Here is a 21,710-nt window from a genome sequence, read left to right as displayed (position 1 = left end):
TTGCTTAACTGTGGCAGTCCACTTCTTTACTCTGCTATAAGAGGGGGCGTCCTTTCCCAATGCCTGATGGATGCCAGAGTTAGCCATACTATGGACTTAAAATAAATCCCCACGCATGCTTTCAAGCCCTTCATTTTGGTTTGGTTGCATACACCGCCACCTACCGGCACCTGCCACAATCAATGTATGCGCCACACATGTGTGAGCTCTTGATGTGCAACATTTGAAAGACGAGTCTACCACAGAAAAAGTTGTGGACTCTGTATGCTAATGTCTTCTGTGTTTGTCAGAAGGTTAATAGAACAACCTTTGCATTTATTACTTAAGCTGGCTTCATTTCACCACTAATACCAGACAACAGCGTACAGTAAAACCTTGTTAAACCGTACCCGCTTAAACAGAAGTTTCATTTTAAAAGTAGTAAAGTCAAATTTCCGACTCAGCGGCCATTGAACATAATGTGTTTTGTATCCGCATAAACCATACCAGCTTATTGCGTACGCATTGGTTAAAACATTTCATCGCGCAAATGCGGTGGTACGTCGTCTCCATCGGGCAGCCTGGCAGAACAACAAGCCTCAGAGATCAGAACGGCCCCCAAGAGCCCTGTGTGTTTGTGCGTGAAGGCACATCAACATCATTTCAGCGCCATGCCAAGAGTATTGTGGTGTCGTGCAAGCAAGAACTCGCATTATTGCCGAAGCTCGGATAAAAAAAAGCTGCCGAGTGCTCAGCATTGAAGAAAAATTAGACACCGTTCGTGCTATCGAACGTGACACGAAGAAGTCAGCGCTGGCACGTGACATGGGTCTACTGTTGACTACTGTGTGTGGCATTTGGAATGCAATGCTCGGCAGCGCTGCTGCAACCGCGAAGAGATGTTGGCTCTTCGCGAAGCGACACCAACATCTTACTATAGACAGTGCTCAGTTGACTTACTCTATTAGTGACCACTTGTACCGTACTTGGGTCCAAGATGGGACAATCAGAGCAAAAGCTTTCACGCTTGTCCCTTTTCAGATCCTTCGTCAAGTTGAATGACAAGCGAAACTCAAATGGAGTCAGTAAATCAGTGACATTTCCCTGCCCAGAGAGGGGAGAGAGAAAACACCAAGTGCTATTACTAAAATGTTAGGCACACTTCTGACAAGGACAGGAATCATGGCAAATAAATGAAACATGTAAGAGCATTACTGCATTGACTGTGATATTCAGTAGCCATGTTACATGACAAAGAGAGAAAAGTTTGATTTATCTTCCTCTTTTTTCAGTCTTTGCACTTTCCTTCCACAGCAGCATTTTGCACTGGCGTGAAAGCTGTAATGCACCAGTCATTTAACTATATCACTGGCTGCCACTATGAGCAGCACTCTTAAATGCCATGCATGCATAAGGTGATCAGACGTCGCAATTTAGGTGGGACACGTCCACATTTACCACTGTGGTCCATTCGGCTGTCCCACGGTTCACCCATGGGTCGGTGTTTTGTCCTGCTTTGGCCTCCCCAGACCCGAGTTGTCCCAAGATGCCTGCCCTCTGGTGTCAAATCAGCTAGCTGTTCGCACTCTCTGGTGCGGTGGCGTCATGTTCAAAATGATTCAAGAGGCAGTCAGCAAAGCACAACACTTCCCGAAGTGAGGCAGCAGCAACTGCAATTTTATAACAATTCAGAAAGTGAACCATTACCTTGCCCTTGCATGATTAGTCCGAATGGCGCTTTTGCTCATGAAAGCATGAGCAAAAGCGCAAGCAAACGCTTATCTCTCTGAAAAGTTATTAGATTGCACCCCTCCTAGAATAAATTACTGCTTATGGCTTGTACCTGTTCTTGACTCAGCTACAGTGGATTTCTCAATCTGTCGGCTAAAGAGCCTTAGCCAAGTCAAAGCACACTTGACCATACCGTTATCATGCCGTCTTTCTTGCCATGCATGTGGTATCGGAAGCGTGTAGAATAATGCCAAAACACAAATGCAAATTCACTTTATAGTTTGGAAAAGAGTCTCCCTACACATAAACAAAACTTGAAACAAATACTGAATATTGTTTCTATTTTCAATGCCTCCCCCCATCCACCCAGCCATCCCTGTCATCTGGCTTTGGGGTCCAAGAGGAGTCTGGTCACATTATGCATGCACCCCATTCTGATTATCGGTAAAAGTGTCTTCACTTGCGAAAAAAGTTGTTAATGACATCTTCAGCATTTAGAGACACTATATACCATATAAATAATACTAGATGCGACACTGTTGATCCAAGTCCCTCAAAGAAAGGAGGTGACAAATCTTTTACTATAGCACCTGATAATTTTGTCAGCTTGAATGAGATGACCTCAAGCTACACTATTGGTGTGCACGATATATGCAAGAGGTGAACAGCAATACCCGTTACCCCACAGACAGCAATACTGAACAGCCCACGGACATCGAAGATATTAAAAAGCAGAAATTGCTTCTGTAGTGTGGCAACACAAACACTTACGTCTATCAGGGCTGTCTCTGAGAAGCAGTTCTCGACACCCATTCGAAGAGTTTTTTCAAGAGAGATACTTGTGGCAATTATTCCGTTAGGCAGCTCAAAGCCGCCCCTGGGTGACTGCATCTCCGCCTTCTTGCTGTCGATTTCTAACTCGTAGGAAAACCCTGTGCAGTACAAAGTTGAATTTATGAACAAAAGACATGTGCTGCACAGAAGATCAAACCACAGTTATTTCCTCGCAAATATTGATTTTAAAGACACTGCAGTATCTGTACACCAATGCAATAGTACAAAGCCATATAAGTGCTACACAAATTATCAATGTTCTACTCATTATGATTTCATGCCGCTGAGGGACACAAAAGCATTACATTTATTTAATGTGTTAGAAATAAACTTTGTTCTGGGTCTTCAGTCTGATGCAAACAGCCTATCCATTATTATAGGAACAGCCCTAACCTTTTTTCAAGCACTGGACTGATAACATGTGGTTTTTATTGGCACAAGGACGAGATATAGCCAAAAAGCGCCATGACATATGGTGATAGGTTCTCAATTTATTATGAATGGAGTGGACAATGAGTTGCAAATGGTGGGTGTAACGTGGCTGTAGGAAGGCCTAAAAACAAGTCACTATAGATTGCACAAAATATATGAATATGAAAGTAATGACAAAATTACTGATGACGTGAACTATGAACATAAAAGTTCAGTTAGAAAGAGATGATATAGTAAAATGTATACAATAGCACTAGTGCCTCAAGAGGGTCCTTGAAGTCAAGGGCTGAGAGGCCCATGCCGTGAAAACTTTTTGCACTGCAGGTGCAGCTTGCGAGGCAAGGCTGCGTGACAGATAGCCTGGCCAGATGATCTGTACAGTTTTTACGCCTGCTAAAAATTTTAAGACTGTTTTAAAATCAGAAAGTGGCTCATGGCTCAGAAAGAATGCTGGGTGAAGAGGAATGTGCTCATGATTTTGGGATAAAAGTATTTTTTATGCTGGGCTTCTATTTCAGGGCACTGGACAAGAATATGGAAGATTTTAAGATGTCGCCACATATATCACATGTCAGACGATAACTTCCAATAAGGAGGTGAGAGTGTGTTCCCTAGGTATATCCTATCCTTAACCTGCAAAGGAGCACTTCCTTGCATCTTGTTTTCTCATATGTCCATTTCCGTATTCGTGGTTTGATTATACGTAGCTTATTTGACACTTCAGTATCCCACTGCCTTTGCCAATATTTTTGCAACTCATGGTGCACGAAAGGCTTCAGATCTGTGGGAAGGATAGCTATGTTTGCATCTGTATGTTCAAAAACTCCTGATGTAGCACTTTCATCTGCAGCTACAAGCCTTTTAAGCCTCAATGGCCAGGTACAAACATACTATGATGACTTGGTTGCCCATATAAGCTGAGCATAACGAGCTGCACTGTTCGTTAAAAACAGAATTCTTGTGTTTTTGTAGACTCATTAGAGCACTAACAATGCTCAACAAGTCTGTGAACACAACTGCTTTCGTAACATTCATTATTAGCTTTATGTGTTTAACTGCTAAGAAGATCATGTATGCTTCCACTGTAGAAATGCTTGTATGCAGATTTAGTGCACCAGACATGAAAAAAGACAGTCCCAGAGCTGCATAACCAACACCGGTAAGAAATTCAGGAGCATCCGTGTAAAATTCCGCACATGAGTACTTTGCCTAAAGTTCTAGAAAGTGTGAATGTGTATGAGTCTCAAGTGCACATTTGGAAATTTCTGTAAAAGAGACCATCGCACTCAATAGTCTGCCATTCTCAAGGCAGTGGAAGCCAACTGGGATCCGTTAGGACATTCTCTTGAAGTAGCCTGCCTGTTTCTTCAGCCAACGCTTCTAAACGCAGGGACAAAGGAGTCCTCATAGACGGGCGGTTTTGATAAAGCCTGGCAGATGATGTGGCTCTTATAGTGGAATGACATAGGTGTTCTATATCTGCCTTTACTTTTAGGGAGTAGGATGAACTTAAATATGTTCTTTGGAGATGCAGGGAATATTCATCCGACTCAGCATACAGACTTCCTGCAGGGCTAGTCCAGAAGGCACCTGTAGCAAGCCGGATACCCAGATGGTGAACAGGGTTTAACATCTTTAAAGCACTAGGTGTAGCATAGTTATAAACTATGGCTCCATAGTCAAGGCTCGACTATACAAGGCTTTTGTAAAGCTACAGAGGAATTTCCGGTCGCTTCCCCGTGATGTGCATGACAAGAGCTTAAGCAAATTTGTAGCCTTCCGGCACTTCATTTTCAGATACTTCATGTGTGAAACAAAAGTTAACTTGCAGTCTAAGACGATACCTAAAAATTTATGTTCACAGCTCATAGATGGTCATTCTCCATTGAGATCTATCACAGAGTCCGGCTGTACACCTCTTTTTTTCGAGAAGATGCACATGCTTTTTCAAGGGTTTAGTCAAATCCATTCACGTCCGCCCACTTAGACAGTTTGTTTAGGCCGAACTGTACCCGTCACTAGCCGATAGCAAGATTACAATATTTGTAACCGATTTGCACACCATCCACATGCACAGAATACAACACTGTGCATGGTATGACAGCGTGGAGAGAGCTCATTTTCACAACAAATAAAATACAGCTCAGCAAACCACCTTGTGGTGCACCAATCTCCTGCGTAAATGGGCGAGCTAGAACATTACCAACTCGAACACGGAATGTGCAGTTCAAGAGATAACTTTGAGTCATGTTCAGCAAGTTGCCTTGAACGCCCATTCCAGCCAGATCTCGAAGGATTCCAAAACAACAAGTGGTGTCTCATATGCTTTCTCCATATCTAAAGATACTGATAAAAGAAAACTGTTTATGCACAAAGGGATCAGGTATATTTGTCTCGATGTGGACAAGGTGATCTGTTGTGGATCTACCTACCCTGAAACTGCACTGTAACGGATCTAGTGTTTTGTTGCTTTCAAGAAAATGGATCGGTGCTAGTTAGTCATTTCTCAAAGAGTTGGCATTTGCAACTGCTGGCTGAAGTAATGTCCTTGCTCTCTTTGGGAATAGGAATTATTACTGCTTCTTTCCAGGCAGCCGGGATGTAGCCACCACAGAATACGGAGTTAAAAAGTGATATAAGTGTTCTGTCAGTTTCAGGGTTTAAGTGTTTGATCATGTCATAAAGTACTCGGTTGATTTGTGGAGACAAATCATTGCAGCAGTTCAGTGAAGCCTGAAACTCCGCCATGTTGAATGGATGACTGAATGGTTCAGCCTGCCTGCTTTTTCGATCCAGAGGCAGCCATTCTGCATGTCACTGATATCCTAAGAATGCCTCAGAGTAGTGGGAAGAACTAGAAGTATATTTGAAATATGCATCTAGAGTATCAGCTTGTTCTTTGAGTGCATCTCTCTGGGTATTTACTAAAGGTAGAGGTTGAGATTGCCAGCCTTTAATTTATTGACTCTGTTCAAGGCTTTCCTCTCATCTGCATACAAACTTATGTATACTAGAGATGTATTTTTGCCAACTGTCTCTTTTGGCATGGTGGTGCATTCTTCTACCCTGAGACTTTATCTCCTTAAATGTGATAAGGTTCTCTGTAGTTGGCGAGTCCTGAAGGCGACTCCAAACCTTATTTTGCTTTCTGCGCACTTCCTTGCCCTCATCATTCTACCAGGGCAACACAACATTTTGAAGGCGACCCATTCGTTTCTGGGATACATACTGATGCTGCATCGACTAGAAATGCTGTTAGATGTGCCACAGCGTCACTAATATTAAGTGTGCAGATATCATCCCAATTCAAGTCCTCATAGGAAGCTCTCTGTATTGCCTCCAGTCGGCTGAGTCAACCTTCTACCCGGTAACATGTAGATGGCATTCATCCCATTTTATACAATTTAAAACAATTGGGAAATGGCTGCTTCCATTTGGGTTCCTAATAACACTCCACTCCCGATATGATATAAGCGCACTCGACGCTATGGTAAGATCTATTGAGGAAAATGTTTTGTGTGCAATGCAGTAGAAAGTAGGTTCCCTATTGTTAAGTAAGCAGGCACCTGAGGAGAACAGGAAATTTTCTATTAGGCACCTCTTGCACCACAAGGAGAATCTCCCCACAGGGTGCTATGTACGTTAAAATCTCCTGTAACTATATTGGGTTCAGGAAGTTCATCGATAAAGTTCTCAAAGTCTGCGCTCAATAGTTAAGAACTAATTGTCACTAACTTATTAAACAGCATAGCTCGGACTGCAACTGCTTTAAGGGGAGTTTGAAACTGTAATCGTAGAGAGGCAACTCTCTTATCTGGACGTAAGCACTGCAATGAACACATGGCTTTAGAGATGCTGAAATGTGGTGCACCTGAACATATGTACTTCTTCCTGTTCATAATCCTCACTCTGTTTGTCCCTCTTTCCCAATGCATATTAGCAGGCCAAGGCAAGGAATACCGCGGGCCCCTAGCCTTCCTGTAAATAAATTGTCTCTCCTCCCTTTTTAGAAGTTGTAATTAAACTTAACATTGCTTTTAATTGTGTCTACGTTCTAGCAATGCTCTACACTCATTTGACTGCCCGTTTGTATTTAACTAACTACTCATAAGCAGAACAGAATATGCACAGCCCAGGAATAAAAATAATTCTAGGGTTTTTTTATGACAAAACCCTGGTCCAATTATGAGGCACGCTGTAGCAGGAGACTCCAAGTTAATCTTGACCGGTTGAAATTCTTTAATGAGCACCTGAACCTAAGTACACAAGCGTTGTTGCTTTTTTGCCCTCATCAAAATGCGGCCACTGTGAGGATCAAACCTCTGGCCTCAGGCACAACAGCATAACGCCATAGCCACTGAGTTACAACAGCGAGTGAAACAACCTGGGCAAGTTCTCAGTCACAAGAATGTGGTTACTCACAATTTGCAAGCAGGGACTTCCTGCAGGAAACCTTATCTTTCATTGTTGTTGTAGCTGCTGCATACACAACATCTAGTGCAGTTTCTTTTTGTATGACTGCACAGCTAGTGCTTCTTTGCACGTCAAAGAGTGGAAATGCTGAATGTTGCGTAATTAGGAGCACCAGGTACGCATGACACAGAGTCAACTGCACTCAAATTTTGTACAGAGATGGTGTCTCGCAGGGCATGCAGTTTGACGCTATGTCTGGGTGCGTTACTTTCCCGTTTTGTCCAGAATGAATCACAAGTACATGTCATTCGACAAAATGTGAGAGAAGGTATGTAAAACCTCGTGCTGATGCCTCTCATTGTCAAGGCGGTACAAAGTGTCATGCTGATGATGATGAATTTGGAGTTCTTTGGCACAAGGGCCAAGTATGGTCAAAGAACGCCAGGCCAGTATTAATGAGTTGGCAACGGAGCAATGAATTATATGGAGTAGATGTAACATGGCCATAAAGGGGCCTAAAAACTGTTGTAGCAAAGTGCGTAAAATGTCTAGGCAATCATATTATGGCAATGATTAATGAGATGTACTAGGAACATGAAAGATACATTGCAAAGGGATGATATAATATACCAAAATGTGTCAGTGATAAAAGTTTACAAGAAGCACTACTGCCTTAGAAGAGCCCTTGAATGCAAAGGTGAAATGTACCATATTTTGCCATTACAATGAGAGGTGACGCTACTGTTCTGTTCCTGCAGAATCTACATTTTTTGTTCCCTGCCAAATGCCACCTCTGAGTGAAATCTGAGTGCAAAGAAGCCAGCCATTATATTCATCTGAAGAAGCATACACACTGGCACCTCTACTATTTACATAACATTTGGCACTGCTGTGGACCAGCAATTAACAAAAAACAAGCAGCTTTGCAGATTTCAGCACGCTCAAGTGCCTACTTTGAGAGTCCATGCATTCAAAACCAACCTAGTTCCTCAGGGATGAATTTTCCAGTGAAAGTGATGCACGCTAACACTTCAAGGCAGTAATAGTAAACATTGTTCCTGTTGCATTTTGGGGTTTTGCTGGACATGTGCTCGATGGGAATTTCAATCCAGGCCTTTGCATGTACAATAGGAGAAGCCCTGAAAAAGTAAGACATATGACATTGAATTTACTTCAGTGCCCCACAAAGATGTCGGCATTACAAGATGACAAGATATGTCATCATACCCTTGAGCATAACAGAACAAAGAAAGAAATAATATCTGTATACCTAAAGAGGTAAGCCGAGTCTGACTCATAAGCTCCTATCACGATATCTGTAATAAAAGAAAGCAATAAGTTAAAGCAATACAGGCCTGAAATAGGCCCACTTTAAGCTAAGGGATATAGTGGAACAATACTATTATTAAAAGCCATAATAGAAAAGCATTCATTGCATGATGAACAACAAAAGCTCCTGCAATGCAATGCCAGTTTCATCACAGAACATGCTTACAACCATTCATCATATACAATGCATATCTGGCATGGAATCCAGAATATACAACACAGTAGAACCTCGTTCATACGTTCTGGAAAAAAACCATGGGAAAAAATGTACTCACTGGGAATATATCTGATCCGAAGTAACTAAAAATATTTGACACTCAATTATAGTTGACATCTACGTAATTCGAAGTGTCGTGCAGGTCGTTGCGGCACGAGATGCCAACGCGCGTAGAGTTGGTGGTGCTCTGGCGGCCCGAGACGCATTTCGTAGTTTTCCTATTGCGTGGTGTTTTAGGAGGCCGACGGGAAGCCGAAACGAAATCGAGCTGGTGGGGGGATGATGCTGAAGCAAAACGTGGTGCCCATGTTTTGCACCACCTCAGTGGGGAACAGCAGCGAGTTTAGGTTATTGCCTATTAAAATTGTGCTCTACATTTCTGACTGCAATATGCGAAGTGAAACAGAGAGGCGAAAATGCTTATTGCAATACGATTGCTGGTGACAGCTGTGAATGCCACGTGCAATGACCTCGGAGAAGATTGGCTGGTACTGAAATAAGAAACTGAGTGCACACCGGTGTTTTCAAGTGACACGGGCAGGCGAGTATTGTGGTGAAGCTGCCACAGCAGGCAGCTATATATTATTCTTGGTCGCGCGCGCCTCGTGCATTTTCTTGTTTACGTGGTATCTAGTGGCCTGAAAACATATCATACCATCAGAGTTTAGTGACGTACTGAACGTTGGTGCCAAAAAATAGTGTTGTTTGGGAATGTATGAACCGGTAAAAAATGAGTGCACCTCTATTGGGTCAATTTTTTTGTGTGTGTGTTCTCGAAAGCAAACATTGGTGCCGGGAAAATGTGTGTAATGGGAATGTATCAACGAGGTTCTGCTTAACTGTACATGAATAGGAAGACAGTCGAGCGAGCTGGAACAAATGCGCCAGTACAAACTACATGCTTGCAATGTACTATATGAATACATATATATATGTTTACCTGGGTACTCATTGTTATCAATATCCAATGCCTTGGAAATGCTGATGCCAAAGCCCCGCGGCAGAGTTCTCTGCAATCTGGCTTCAATGCGCTACCATATGGGAGAAAACAACAAACTGCTGATAAGGTATTGTGTACTGGCTACAGACCCTGACATGCAATCAGGATGATGCTAAAGCAAGAAATATGTAAATAATCATTTTAAACATATACATTGCCTTACCTGGCTAAAAGTGGTTTTTAGACCATATCTCCCGCCATTGTAGATGTACACAGCACCGTAGCCATTTTCATAAGGAGCACCGATAGCTACATCTGAAATTATTGTGCAACAGTTTAATAGTTAGAGATTGTTGTTAACATAAATAAATGAAAGAATCGCAAGAAACAAGCACGCACTTCACATTATCCAAAGCAATTGCAGCTTGAGGCACTCTTAGTTTAGCGCCCATTGCCAAAGTGGATCAATATCAAAAGATTTATTACTGTATCACCCCAAAAAATTGGACCAAGTTGATGCTGTGAAGAGGACGCCAGCCTTTTTAATTCACTCTAGCAAGCACTCCGTATTAACTAGGCAGGGTTTTCTTCCACGAATACCACTTGTATGGAAGAAAAACTGCAGAAATAAGGCAGGACCCCTATGACACAGTCCTTGTTGATATTTTTTCCCAGTCACAGTACTCCTAAACTCTTGCCCCTATGATACTAAAGGAATGATTGCATTACTATATGCTTTCTGGTTTTATACACCTGGTCCTGTGTGAAATGTAGAGAAAACTTTACCATAACAGGTCATAAATATAAATTAAAACAAAAATATTGTATTGCCTGGTGCACAGTGAATCAATTTTCATTATGTTTTTTGCATTTAAGAAAGGAAGCCAAACTTATTTGCTGACTAGTGGGAGCAAATTGCCTATTTATGCATTCAAATGTTTTTTGCAGAAACCGCTGAAATTTGGAAAATAAAAAGCATCACACTTGCAGCTCTGACTCTGCAATATGAAAACAGAAATAATTTACAGTTAAAACTGCATCAATAAGGTCATTCAAAGAAGACAAGGCTTGTATCACCCCAACAATTATGCACCACTCACATAAGTAACAATTTCACTAAGCTATTAACAAATATGTAATATTTGCCTACTTCAAGTGCTGTTGGATAAATTGTGCAGAATAGCATTATTCGCTTTTCGTTTAGAGTTACGGAGTTGCAAACTTGATGCTTCTGTATTGTTAAAATTTGCTGGTTTCTTGCAGTGCTTGTAAAATACCTGACGCCCTAAATCAAAATTCTGCTTCTCAAAGCCACTGGATCTTTCTTAAATGCAGCAATTCCATTCTAATCAGTTCAGCACTTGCCTTACAAGAACACCTCTGCATCTTGCGTGTACTTCCACAAGCTTTCACAGAATCTTCCAGGAGTACTGAGTGGCCACATAGGATTGTCTAAATGTGTCAAGGAGCCAGATGCTCAAAATTGCTGTTTGCAGTAAATAAGTTAAGGGAATGGATGAGCCACAGCATGAAGTCTGGGACATTTACATGGTTGTAGCATTCAATATTAATCAGCATTTCATCTGTGCTAATGACAAGAGTAACCTTGAAGCTATCAAAACAGTGATGATAAACCTATTACCTGGGTATCCATCCAAGTTCAGGTCACCAATGTTGACAATAGTAGTACCAAATCGAGCTCCAGGCACAGATGAGCCCATGAGGTGGCCAGATTGTAGGGACAGACTCTGAAGTTGCATTAGGGTGATGCAATTAGAATAATTCGTTTTTTATCTAAGGTTCTGCAGAATTTTTTATTCTGGCTAAAACAAAATAGTACGTATTCGATTTCAAAACATGTCACTTTCTTTTAAGCTGTGTGTTGTGTACAACTGCTAATGCATAGCAAAACTCGTAGACACTGCACAGGTCTAAACAATTAACAGACGGCAGCAAAACATAATGTCAGTACTGCCTTGACCTTGCAAGGAAAAAAAGTTGCCAATTAATGAAGAGAGATGTGGCATAAGAACGAAAACTCGATGTGCAGTGTTAAGGGTGAAAGTATAAAAGATTCCTTCTGTGCCTTTCTATATGTCTCCATCCAGTGACCACGGTAGAGATATGGGATTATTAAAAACTGAGTAGCTTGTGTCTTGACACATTTGTTTCAAGTAGTAATGGTCCCAAGTATAGCGTGACAAAATTTATGTGATAACGGTCCAAATTAATACTTCAGCTAAAGCGACGCTGCTTGTTTGTTCCAGGAAAGTGACATGGCCCTCAACGAACAAATATGCTCCTCTCATATCACTACCATGTCAGATACTGCACTACAGATGACACACACAAAACCGCACACAAAACCGCACGCATGCATGCACACATGCACGCAAAATATACGCATATACACATGGACTTTTACCAACCAGTACCACCACAAAAGCAATTTTTTAATATGTTACCATAAACTCCACAAAATCAAGATAAACATAACACAAAGGGAAGAAAAACATACTTGAGGATGACAGTAGATTCAGTGGTGCAATGAGATTAGGAAACTTTCAGACACAGGAAAGCTTTGCCTTACAGTGGTTAAAATAAGTTGACAATAAGCCTCAGGGTGGTGCTGAAATGTCGCAGCCACATGCTCAGCTGTGTTGGAATTTACTTCATTTCCATCATATGCAAACATGTTATTCTTCAAGACTGTGCTGAATGCCTTCAGACCCTGCACTTCTTCAGTTCTCAAAGCATTAGGCCACAATCGCACACACTGAATTTCCGCAGGCATGCAGATGACACCATGCAGTCAAAAGCATTCACACAGGCTAATCGCCCTTGATAGCACAAAAGTGCCTTCGGTTCTCTATCCAAACAAGACAAAATGGTCCAAGGCTTTTCCTTTGCCTACCATAAATCAATTCAGTTCTCAACGTGCTGCTTACAGCATCAACTTTGCAAATTTTATGCCAGCTTGTTCATCCTCAACTGTGGAAGGACAGGCAGTGGAGATCTTTGCCAATATTTTTCCACTCAAGGTGAAAGAAAATCAATTCCTTAAAAAAAGAAACTGTCTGCGGAAGTGAAATATTTTTGATGCTGGCACCTACTGCAACCAAATCAAATGCCATCAGTAATGTCATGATCTGCAGTAGAGCATGCAAAAATGTGCTTGTCTGCTCTAAATAATCGAACTATGCAAAGCAAATACTATGATTCTACATGATCACTTTTGGCAAAAACAGTGCAACACAGAATGCAGAACAAGCAAAAAAATGACACACACTGGTACCAGTGTATATTGTTTCTTTTTTCTTCCTTGTCATGTGTTTAGTTCCACTGTCTACCAAGATGCACTGGTAACAGCTTGGCTAAATTTCAGCTTGAATAATCATTGGCTGCACCCACCCCGACATCACTAAGGACCCAAGAAACCACACAGTGAAGCTAAGGCGTTAACTATTTGTCACATTCTGGGGTGACTGAGGCCTCATATCTAACAGCTAGTGGACAGATCACTTTTGAAGCAAGAAAAAAAGGAGGCGCAAGAACTTCATACTTACTGCTCCATTGCTAATGTAGATGTATGCCTTTCCCTCATCCCCAGTAGTTTCTTTAACAGAGTAGAAAGGAGCACCAACAATCAAGTCGGAGTAGCTGTCATTGTTTAAGTCAAGAGCCAGTACTGCAGCACCAAAGTATGAGCCCATCTGAAGGAAAGAAACATGTAGCTGTCATTCTTGTACATAGCTTGAATCTTTAGTACTGTTGTGCACAACTTGACAGGTATCTTTAAATACATTCACAAACCAGTGTTCTCTAACTCAGGACTACGTCTTGACGGTAACTTGCAATTGCCTGCTAAGTTATTTGCAACTCACTCGTTCTCCTCCCTTTTTTTTTTATTATGAGGCACCAACATTTGCAAGAAAAAAGAAAAAAAGAAACACAAGTACTAGGCTAACATGCCTACTACACTGAAGGGTTTCCGGTTCTCACATGCAATGCAGACCTATTGTGCATAGTGTTAAAATGGCACTAAAGAGGAACACTGAATCAGCCTAGACTGATAAAGTATCCTCTCATAATTACTTTTGTTAATTGCACACAAATCTTTATTTAATTATTCAAAGAGACGGTGATAAGTGACAGCAATGAGTCATAGGTTTTGCCATCACAGAGGGTGATCCATTGCTGTCGCTTGTCGCTGGTTTTTGGCCAGCCAGGAAATTTTGTTTGTCTCCTGGAAGTCCACATGGTGACTTCTGTCAGCATGATTGCACAACAACATGCCAGCAACCATTCCACCCTGGTCTGTCCACTTCAATCTGAATTTGCTCTTGCAAGTTGCTCTCTGCCATGGCAGAAAAAATAGCACTTCATCTCATCTCAAGCTGAGGTCAAAGTATTGGCATTGTCTTGTCGTTATTATTGAGATCAGTTTTGTTCTGATGCTGTTAGACCCGAGACGCCGCCAAGAGCCATGAAAATGTTTTGAATGTTGCTCACCAGATGGTGCCATGCCATTTCACACTGGCTGCATTGAACGGATTTTCACTGGCGATGACAGCATACCGTATTAAAGCTAGATCCAATGCACCGTTGTTAAAACATTGGCCTTATAGTACACTTGCTATTTTTTATGGGCACGTGATTGTATTTATTTGGACAACAATGTAAATTTGTCACTACTTTTTTTCATGGTGTTGTGTCCACCTGGTTGCTCCACAGCATGACGCAACAGTGAAAAAGGGTCTGCCTGTTGTATCGCTTGTCGCTTGAATATTGTGTGCACGTGGTTGCTGCTTGAACATCACATGCGTGTTGCGAGAAGCCACAAAATAAAATAGAAAGGAGTATGCACTCTCTCAAATGCTAACATTAATCTGTTGAACTGGTCTCGTTGATATCCTTTTCTTTTCAAATGTTTTGCTCTCTGCCGTGAGGGGCTTTGCACAAGGTAGAGATCATTAATTCACTTTCCAAAACATTAGAACATCATAATTCATTTCAATGCAACATGCTTCAGGGACGTGTATACTAATGTAATGCATCCAGAAAGTATTTTGCTTGTACTTTGTATGAATGGGAAGAGTATAATGAATCCTCAAATTATTGTATGAGAATTAGAAAGAGAGTTGCCACAGTGTCGTTATTACAATGTCAGTCTAGATGCAACAGCAACCTACATAATGAATGTTTTGCATCAAAGGGTTTGACAGTTTGAAACAGTTTGACGAAATTTTGTAGGCACGTAGGGTACAGCTACAGTAAAACATTCACACCATAATTTAAATGAAGCACCTCATATTAAGAGATCCATGGGTGATTACAAGTTACCCTCCTCCCTAGCCATGCCTTTCCTCCTCAACCCATTCGCTGAGCAACTGTGGCTAAGCTCTGCCTTCAATGGTTTTACGTCATGATGTGATGTCATGTCGTCAACTTCCGGTGTCTTGTAGTCAGCATGCAGAGCCTCTCCGGCCTCTCTGCTAACTACCCGCTCGTTGATCCCCTTCAGTGAGAGCTATCAAAGAAGCGTGCATTGCTAGCATTCTGTGGCAGCACCCAATCACTGCATGAGCACAGTATGTAGGGTAGTAATTCTGCCATGTGAAGTGATGGCCGCAAACGTGTAGGTCCTCGTGCTGACCAGATACCTACAGCCAGATGCACTGCTGCCACTCTACTCACCTGTTGCCTTATATATTAACACAATGTTGCAGCTTGACATGTCGCTAATTGCAAGATCTGCGGCCCACAACGCAATAAGGGAGATTCACAGTGCTTGCGAAAATAAACTTCCGAGACCAAAGCTGACTGTGCAGCTCATGTCATCACAGAGCCCGTTTTAGCACAGGCAGACGACACTTGCTGTGTGCTAGAAGTGCTTGAGTGTAGTGATAAACTCTTGTAGTGTATTCACTTTCTGTTACTTTCTTTTTGTCAAACAATTCAACCAATATGCCTATTATGAACAACATTTGTTTGCCATGAAGTTAGAGAAATTGCCGATGATATAATGCGAGTAGCCAATTGGATAGCTCGCCAGACTGATGTCATGTACCCCACCCCCTCTTCGTAGCAGGTCATGGTGTGGCTGAAAACTCGGGGGAACAGCACTGCTGTAATCGGTAGCAATGCATATTTTTTAAACATTATAATAAATTACATGCATTACATTACGCGGAACGCTTCAATGTGTCACTTAATAACTAGAAAGACCTACCCTAACAATTCAGTATGCTTGTGAAAAAATCATCAAAATCGTTTGAGGGTCCCTTTAAAGCGAATGGATTTTCCAACGCTCAGTCAACATAGACCTTACATTTAGATACTGACATGTGGTTTCATAAATGAAAATTAAAGTTATGGTAGAAATAAAGGAAAAGCTCATTTTTATCTTATAGGTTTAATCCAGTATGCAAACTGCTTAATTTTCTTTCATAAAAATTTGTTTGTCTGTTCAGCCTTGTAGTAAGAAGCACATGACAATATTGTCACCACATTGTGACATCCGAAACTGACCTGTTCACCTTCTTTCTTCATCTGCACCCTAAGGCTACCTGAAGTTGGGTTTTCCTGGGCGAAGAAATACACCTGAAAAAGAAAGAAAGATTCCGAAAATGCAATGCATAACTTATACGTAACTAATGATATAATAAGTTGTAAACAATGTGCATGTATTCCACCAAAGCCTGACCACTTCAATGTTGCGGTGCCACAACAGACGGCACATAGAATGGCAGAAACTTTCTTGCCATGCAGTGAATTATTATGCATGCATGCACCAATGCATGCAATTAGGTAATCCCCGAGCTTTGATCTTGCATGCAATGCAAGGTCAAAACTTGAAGATTACCTCCTGACAAGCTGCATGTTTCCAACCAATGAGGTTGCTGTGAGGCGTAGTGGGAAAGAGTGCACATAAATAAAGAGCAAGCTATTCAGCTATTCATTATCACATTGAACCATAATTTCTGGCAGAAAATTCTTAACAGCTTTCTCCCTAATGATCATTCCAGTATAACTTTCCTGCGAGGCTGTTTGCCAAACCAATGGCTGTATAGACATCTTTGCAAACAGAATGTACAAGCACAATTTGCTTGTATTATGGAAAATAAAATTATATTATGGACCTGGAAAATCTAAGCGTGGCTCTTGTGGTGAAGCCATGCACAAAAGACAAGCCCCAGCATGTGTAGCTAGCACTCCGTCAATTGAACAATGCCAATTCCACTATTAGTTCGGTACATGTGCAAGGCAGAGAAGTGCATTTGTGAATTATGAAAATGGTCTACTGTGCTAATTAGACTGTAAGCGGGGAAGGCTACCTCTTTTGCGTAAACTGAAATTAATAGCACAAAAGCTAATTAATGGCTCCTACCGTGATGACCTTGTGCTCTGTAGCTTGTCTATACGACACCTAGCACGCTACATAAAACAGGCTGAGCCTAAAGTGGATATGTGCCTCTCTGAGATGACACTCACAAGACAGCAGGCACAGATTACAGTGTGCAGGCACTTTACAATAAATATATTAATTTAAGTTTGGGGTGTAACATACCAAAGTGCAACTCTCAGGCTATGAAAGAAGCTATAGTAAGGCTTTCCCGACTAATTTCAACCACTTGGCGTTCTTAAATGTGCAGCTATAACATGTTGTATGCGAGTAATATTGATTTCCACCCTCACTGGAACACGGCAACCAGAGCTGGCAATTAAATCCACAACTTTACTGTCAGCAGCAGCATTTAATCAGTGTCCCTTAGGAACTCTTGTGGCACATCACATTTTATCACATTCTCAGGTTACGCGACACATTCCATCACTTCTTTTTGGCGTTCAACATTTCGTCTTGTATATTCAGTGTTTCAGCTGCACTCACAGCTCCTTTACGGTCCTCAGTTTCTCTTGGAGCTCCGGCAACCATTGAAGGACCCATGCTTTCAAAGAAGCGGCCAGATGTTACACTATAACCTGAAACAACAAGAGCATCATTGAGAAACTCAGAGCAGCAACTGTTACTGGAGCACTGTGACATGCTAAATGTCAATTATTGTGCCAAACTAGCCCATTTTATGAAAACATTTTCAGCACTCACCAATATACTGTTGAGTTCTCGGAATATTGCTGGCATCCAAGATGCCCCGAAGTTTGAGACTCAAGCTCTGAGATGCATTGCTAGGTATAGTGTATTTAATCAGTGAGCCTGTAGATTGCAAAAGAGAACATCAAAGTCACTTTTTTTTTTAGATTATCAACAAAGTGCATCGCACAGGTGCTGTGGCATGGCTATACACATACTGTGCTCCTATTGTCTGGTCTAATGACCCTCTTTTTTTTCTCTTTTCTTTCATGCCAGATCCAAACTAATCGCATAATAGGTGTCACGTCTTCCTTCTCTTGGTCTGTGTTGTCAGTGTGTTGGTTCCTACAACACGACCATACCAACTTGGCCAGATTACTATTCTAGAAGGGTAGACATCTAACCTTTTTGAAAGTTAAGTGTCTACCCTTCTACATAACATATGCTGGTTCCCAGCAGCAAAAGTATGTGTAGCTTAAAGTACCTTATGTCTATATATGCCTACTTTGGTGCATCTACCATATAGTACTACACCTTCTCCCAATGTTACACACAAAAAAAAAATATGCAACTTCCCAAAGGAAACTTTATCACTACTGTCATTAAAAACTATACGCAATAATAAGCTAACTAAAATAAGCACTGGTTTCAATAAGTACAAGTGATTTACATCCTTGGCACTCAATATTCAAATGTAACCTAAGCAATCCCTCGCAGTTCTGCTTCAATATAACCAAGTTATACTAAAAACTAGTTACAGCTAATTTATGATGGTTTGCATCGTCATAAGGGCATAAAACAGGCTGAAAAAAGAAGACGCATTCTGAAAAGTGAAAATATTAACTAAGCAATCCCTTGCAGTTTCGCTTCAATCTAATCGAATTATACTCAAAACTAGTTCCACTTCATTTATTTATGAAGATTTGCATCATCATAAAGGCATAAAACAGGCTGAAGAATCAAAAGACACATTCTGAAAAGTGAAAATATGGCATAAATGGATTTCTGTGATCAGGGGCACTATAACGTAAAACTATTCCAAACTTTTCTATTCCAATTCTGAAATCAGCCCTACGCGATTGGTTGAAAACTTTTTGGACCACCCCAACTTTGCCTAGCTGTCACGGGATGTCACGAAAACCATGATAGCTCCCCATCTGATATGACGTGTGCACACTGATTATGCATGATTTGACCGAACAAAAGCAAAATTGTTATTACTGATTCGACGCATTTTCGCCATTATCCCTCGGCTATTGGTCAAAGGCTTTCATGCTGCACCCACTTCACCTGCCTGTCAAGCAAAGTCACAAAACCACAAAAACTCACCGCGTCAAAGTGACGTGTACGCATTAAAGATGCATTAATATGCCGAACAAAACTGAGTTTTCTTCTGAATAGCCGCAGGCTGCCCCGTTCCGAAAGGAATAAAAGATGGCTGCCGCTGATTGCTCAGGCACTGGCTACTCGCACCTACCGGAAAGCATGGGTTTATTTGCATATAAAAAAACTTTTTGTGTGGCCACATAACGTTTTCGAGCCCCTTCAGCATATTTACAACCTCGTTTTGCCAACTCTTCTTTGCAAAGGAACCATTTTAGCGGCATTCTTAACCTTCAGTTGCATGCCGCCGCGATTTTCGACCAGCCACCGCGAGTTAAATAAGGGAAAGCAGACCAATCGCAGACGCTGGCACCACCCTCTTCGTCTGGTTATCGATTTTCTCTGAAGTGGCTTGGCCCCATCAAATCCCTCTCCACTTGAGCGTGCTCCTAGCCTCTTGTCAGCCAATCAGCTAAGACCAGCCGCTCAGCATAGGCAATGTTATTCATTTTTGAAGCAAATAAAAGGGACCTCCTATGAATGAGGAGAGCGTTTGATTGGTCTGTTCATACAAGCTTGCGGGTGACCGCCTGATGCTTGCGTCGGCGGTTTCGCAAATTTGACGTCAGGACGTTGGAACAAAAACATTTTGGAATTGTTTTACATTATAGGGCCACAGGACAAAAGGGAGCCTTACACTGAATCACACATGTAGGACATCCAACATGATTTTGAACATATTTTAATAAAATGTGCTGTAGCGAGGCATACAGAGGGGAGCCAGTAAGAACATTACCTGTCCAGTCAACAATTCCTGGAGTTCCCGCAAGAAATTCGTTATTCTGCAGTAAGAAGGAGCAGACAATCAGTCACACTTGCTCAGTCAGTCCCGAAACAGAATGCCACAGATGCCCTGCCCAAATTGCAATGTGGAAATATTTATGAGCTGTAGCAGGTAGCTGATATTTTCATTAAATTATATGAGTTGGAATGTAAGTTACAGTGTGCAGGGAAATTTTAGAGTTGCCAGACGATTTGTGCAGTCAGAGAAATATGATGAACAATCATTGAAACAACATGCAGCAACTTGGAGAGCATGGGTTATTGTATCATCTACATCACCACATTTTTAACAAGACAACTAGATAATATAGCAGCTTGTAAAAAAGCAAAGTCACTCCATTCGGCTTAAAAACTGCCGACAATATGACAGGTCATTTGCAGTTTTAATTGTCGGGCAACATTTCGTCATAAGCAGTCTAGCACTGGAAAATACCCAATCATTCTTTTATCATTATTCTGACATCAGATGTTATATCACACCTTGAATGACACTTACAGCAGAGATGTCTGCTGAGAAACCAAACTCTGCTACGGCATAGTAGTAGCTGTCTGGCTGCTGAGAGTTTGGCGGCCTCACTTGTTGAACTGCAAATTCAGACAAGGTTAACAAGAAATGAAAAACGTAAGCGTGGGTTGCATATCATGGTTTGCATAGCTAATGAAATGGCAACAGAGAAGCCTTCACAAACAAACAATACACAACATTTAAAGCTTGAAAACAGATGACCCACCGCACTCAGTTCGTAAAAGTAAGAAGTGCCTAACATTTGGATTTTCAACTTTTAAATTACTGGTAGTACTTAAAGCAACATGAAATCAGTGCAACTTGAAAAATTCGAATAAATTAAGTTTGGTTCGTGCGATCCTGACAATGCCATGTTTGGTGCTCACACATTTATATGAACCATGACTTTAGTTATTTAAATCCAGAATTGGCCCTCTGGATACTTTAGACTTGACTTGTCAAGACACATGCTCATCATTCTGTAAAGTTAAACTCTGCAGGTTTCACCTTTTTCTGAGTGCCAGAATCAATAGCATGTTACATTTTTCTGATAAGAATGAGTGTGCATTAGATTTGAGCACCCATTGTTTTCTAGTTCAAACACATAAAAACTGGGTTTGCATTAGATATGGGGGTTGCTTTAGAATGTGGTAATGCCGCTGAAAAAAAAAAAGCAGCAATGTGTTGGGAAATTTCCTCTGCCTGTTCCTTTATTTCAACTCCCCAGGTAATTCACTCAATTCCAAAAGTTTCATCCAGCTCGAAATAAAAGAAGGCAACAGCAATAATCAATGTGATTTCAATTGCACAACATCTTTTCTTATGGAGCAGTAATACTAAAATACAAGATGAACTAATATGTCTAGAAGATTGATTGGCGTTAAAGATACAATTCCTTTAACATTGAGCACAGTACTTCATTAGGTGATTTGGCAGAATATGTGATATTGGGCTAAGGCTCATTCTTTATGCCTGCATTTTATTTCTGCTGTTCGACCATATCAAATTTTTCTGTTATTATATCCTGCAGATGCAATGATAAGTACATTTAAAATTTAAATATAATTTCGCA

The 21,710-nt window shown here is 41.2% G+C and overlaps 1 protein-coding gene across 1 annotated transcript in view; it reads right to left on the bottom strand.

The window, feature by feature from the left end:
* Positions 1–21,710, bottom strand: part of LOC142571682 (integrin alpha-9-like) — a 103,643-nt gene that overhangs the window by 18,649 nt on the left and 63,284 nt on the right. The window contains exons 5-17 of the mRNA XM_075680215.1: positions 20,630–20,718; positions 20,087–20,132; positions 17,983–18,090; positions 17,767–17,858; positions 16,407–16,478; positions 13,442–13,588; positions 11,518–11,623; positions 10,099–10,190; positions 9,876–9,966; positions 8,660–8,705; positions 8,371–8,528; positions 2,482–2,642; positions 940–1,083 (exon numbers count right to left, since the gene is read on the bottom strand). Coding sequence (XP_075536330.1) covers positions 940–1,083; positions 2,482–2,642; positions 8,371–8,528; positions 8,660–8,705; positions 9,876–9,966; positions 10,099–10,190; positions 11,518–11,623; positions 13,442–13,588; positions 16,407–16,478; positions 17,767–17,858; positions 17,983–18,090; positions 20,087–20,132; positions 20,630–20,718 — 1,352 coding nt within the window. The remainder of the gene's footprint in view (positions 1–939; positions 1,084–2,481; positions 2,643–8,370; positions 8,529–8,659; positions 8,706–9,875; positions 9,967–10,098; positions 10,191–11,517; positions 11,624–13,441; positions 13,589–16,406; positions 16,479–17,766; positions 17,859–17,982; positions 18,091–20,086; positions 20,133–20,629; positions 20,719–21,710) is intronic.

Source organism: Dermacentor variabilis, chromosome 2, assembly GCF_050947875.1.
Source record: "Dermacentor variabilis isolate Ectoservices chromosome 2, ASM5094787v1, whole genome shotgun sequence".
Classification (NCBI taxonomy): domain Eukaryota; kingdom Metazoa; phylum Arthropoda; class Arachnida; order Ixodida; family Ixodidae; genus Dermacentor; species Dermacentor variabilis.
Note: the sequence above shows the minus strand (reverse complement) of the source record. Positions and strands in the feature narration are given on the sequence as shown.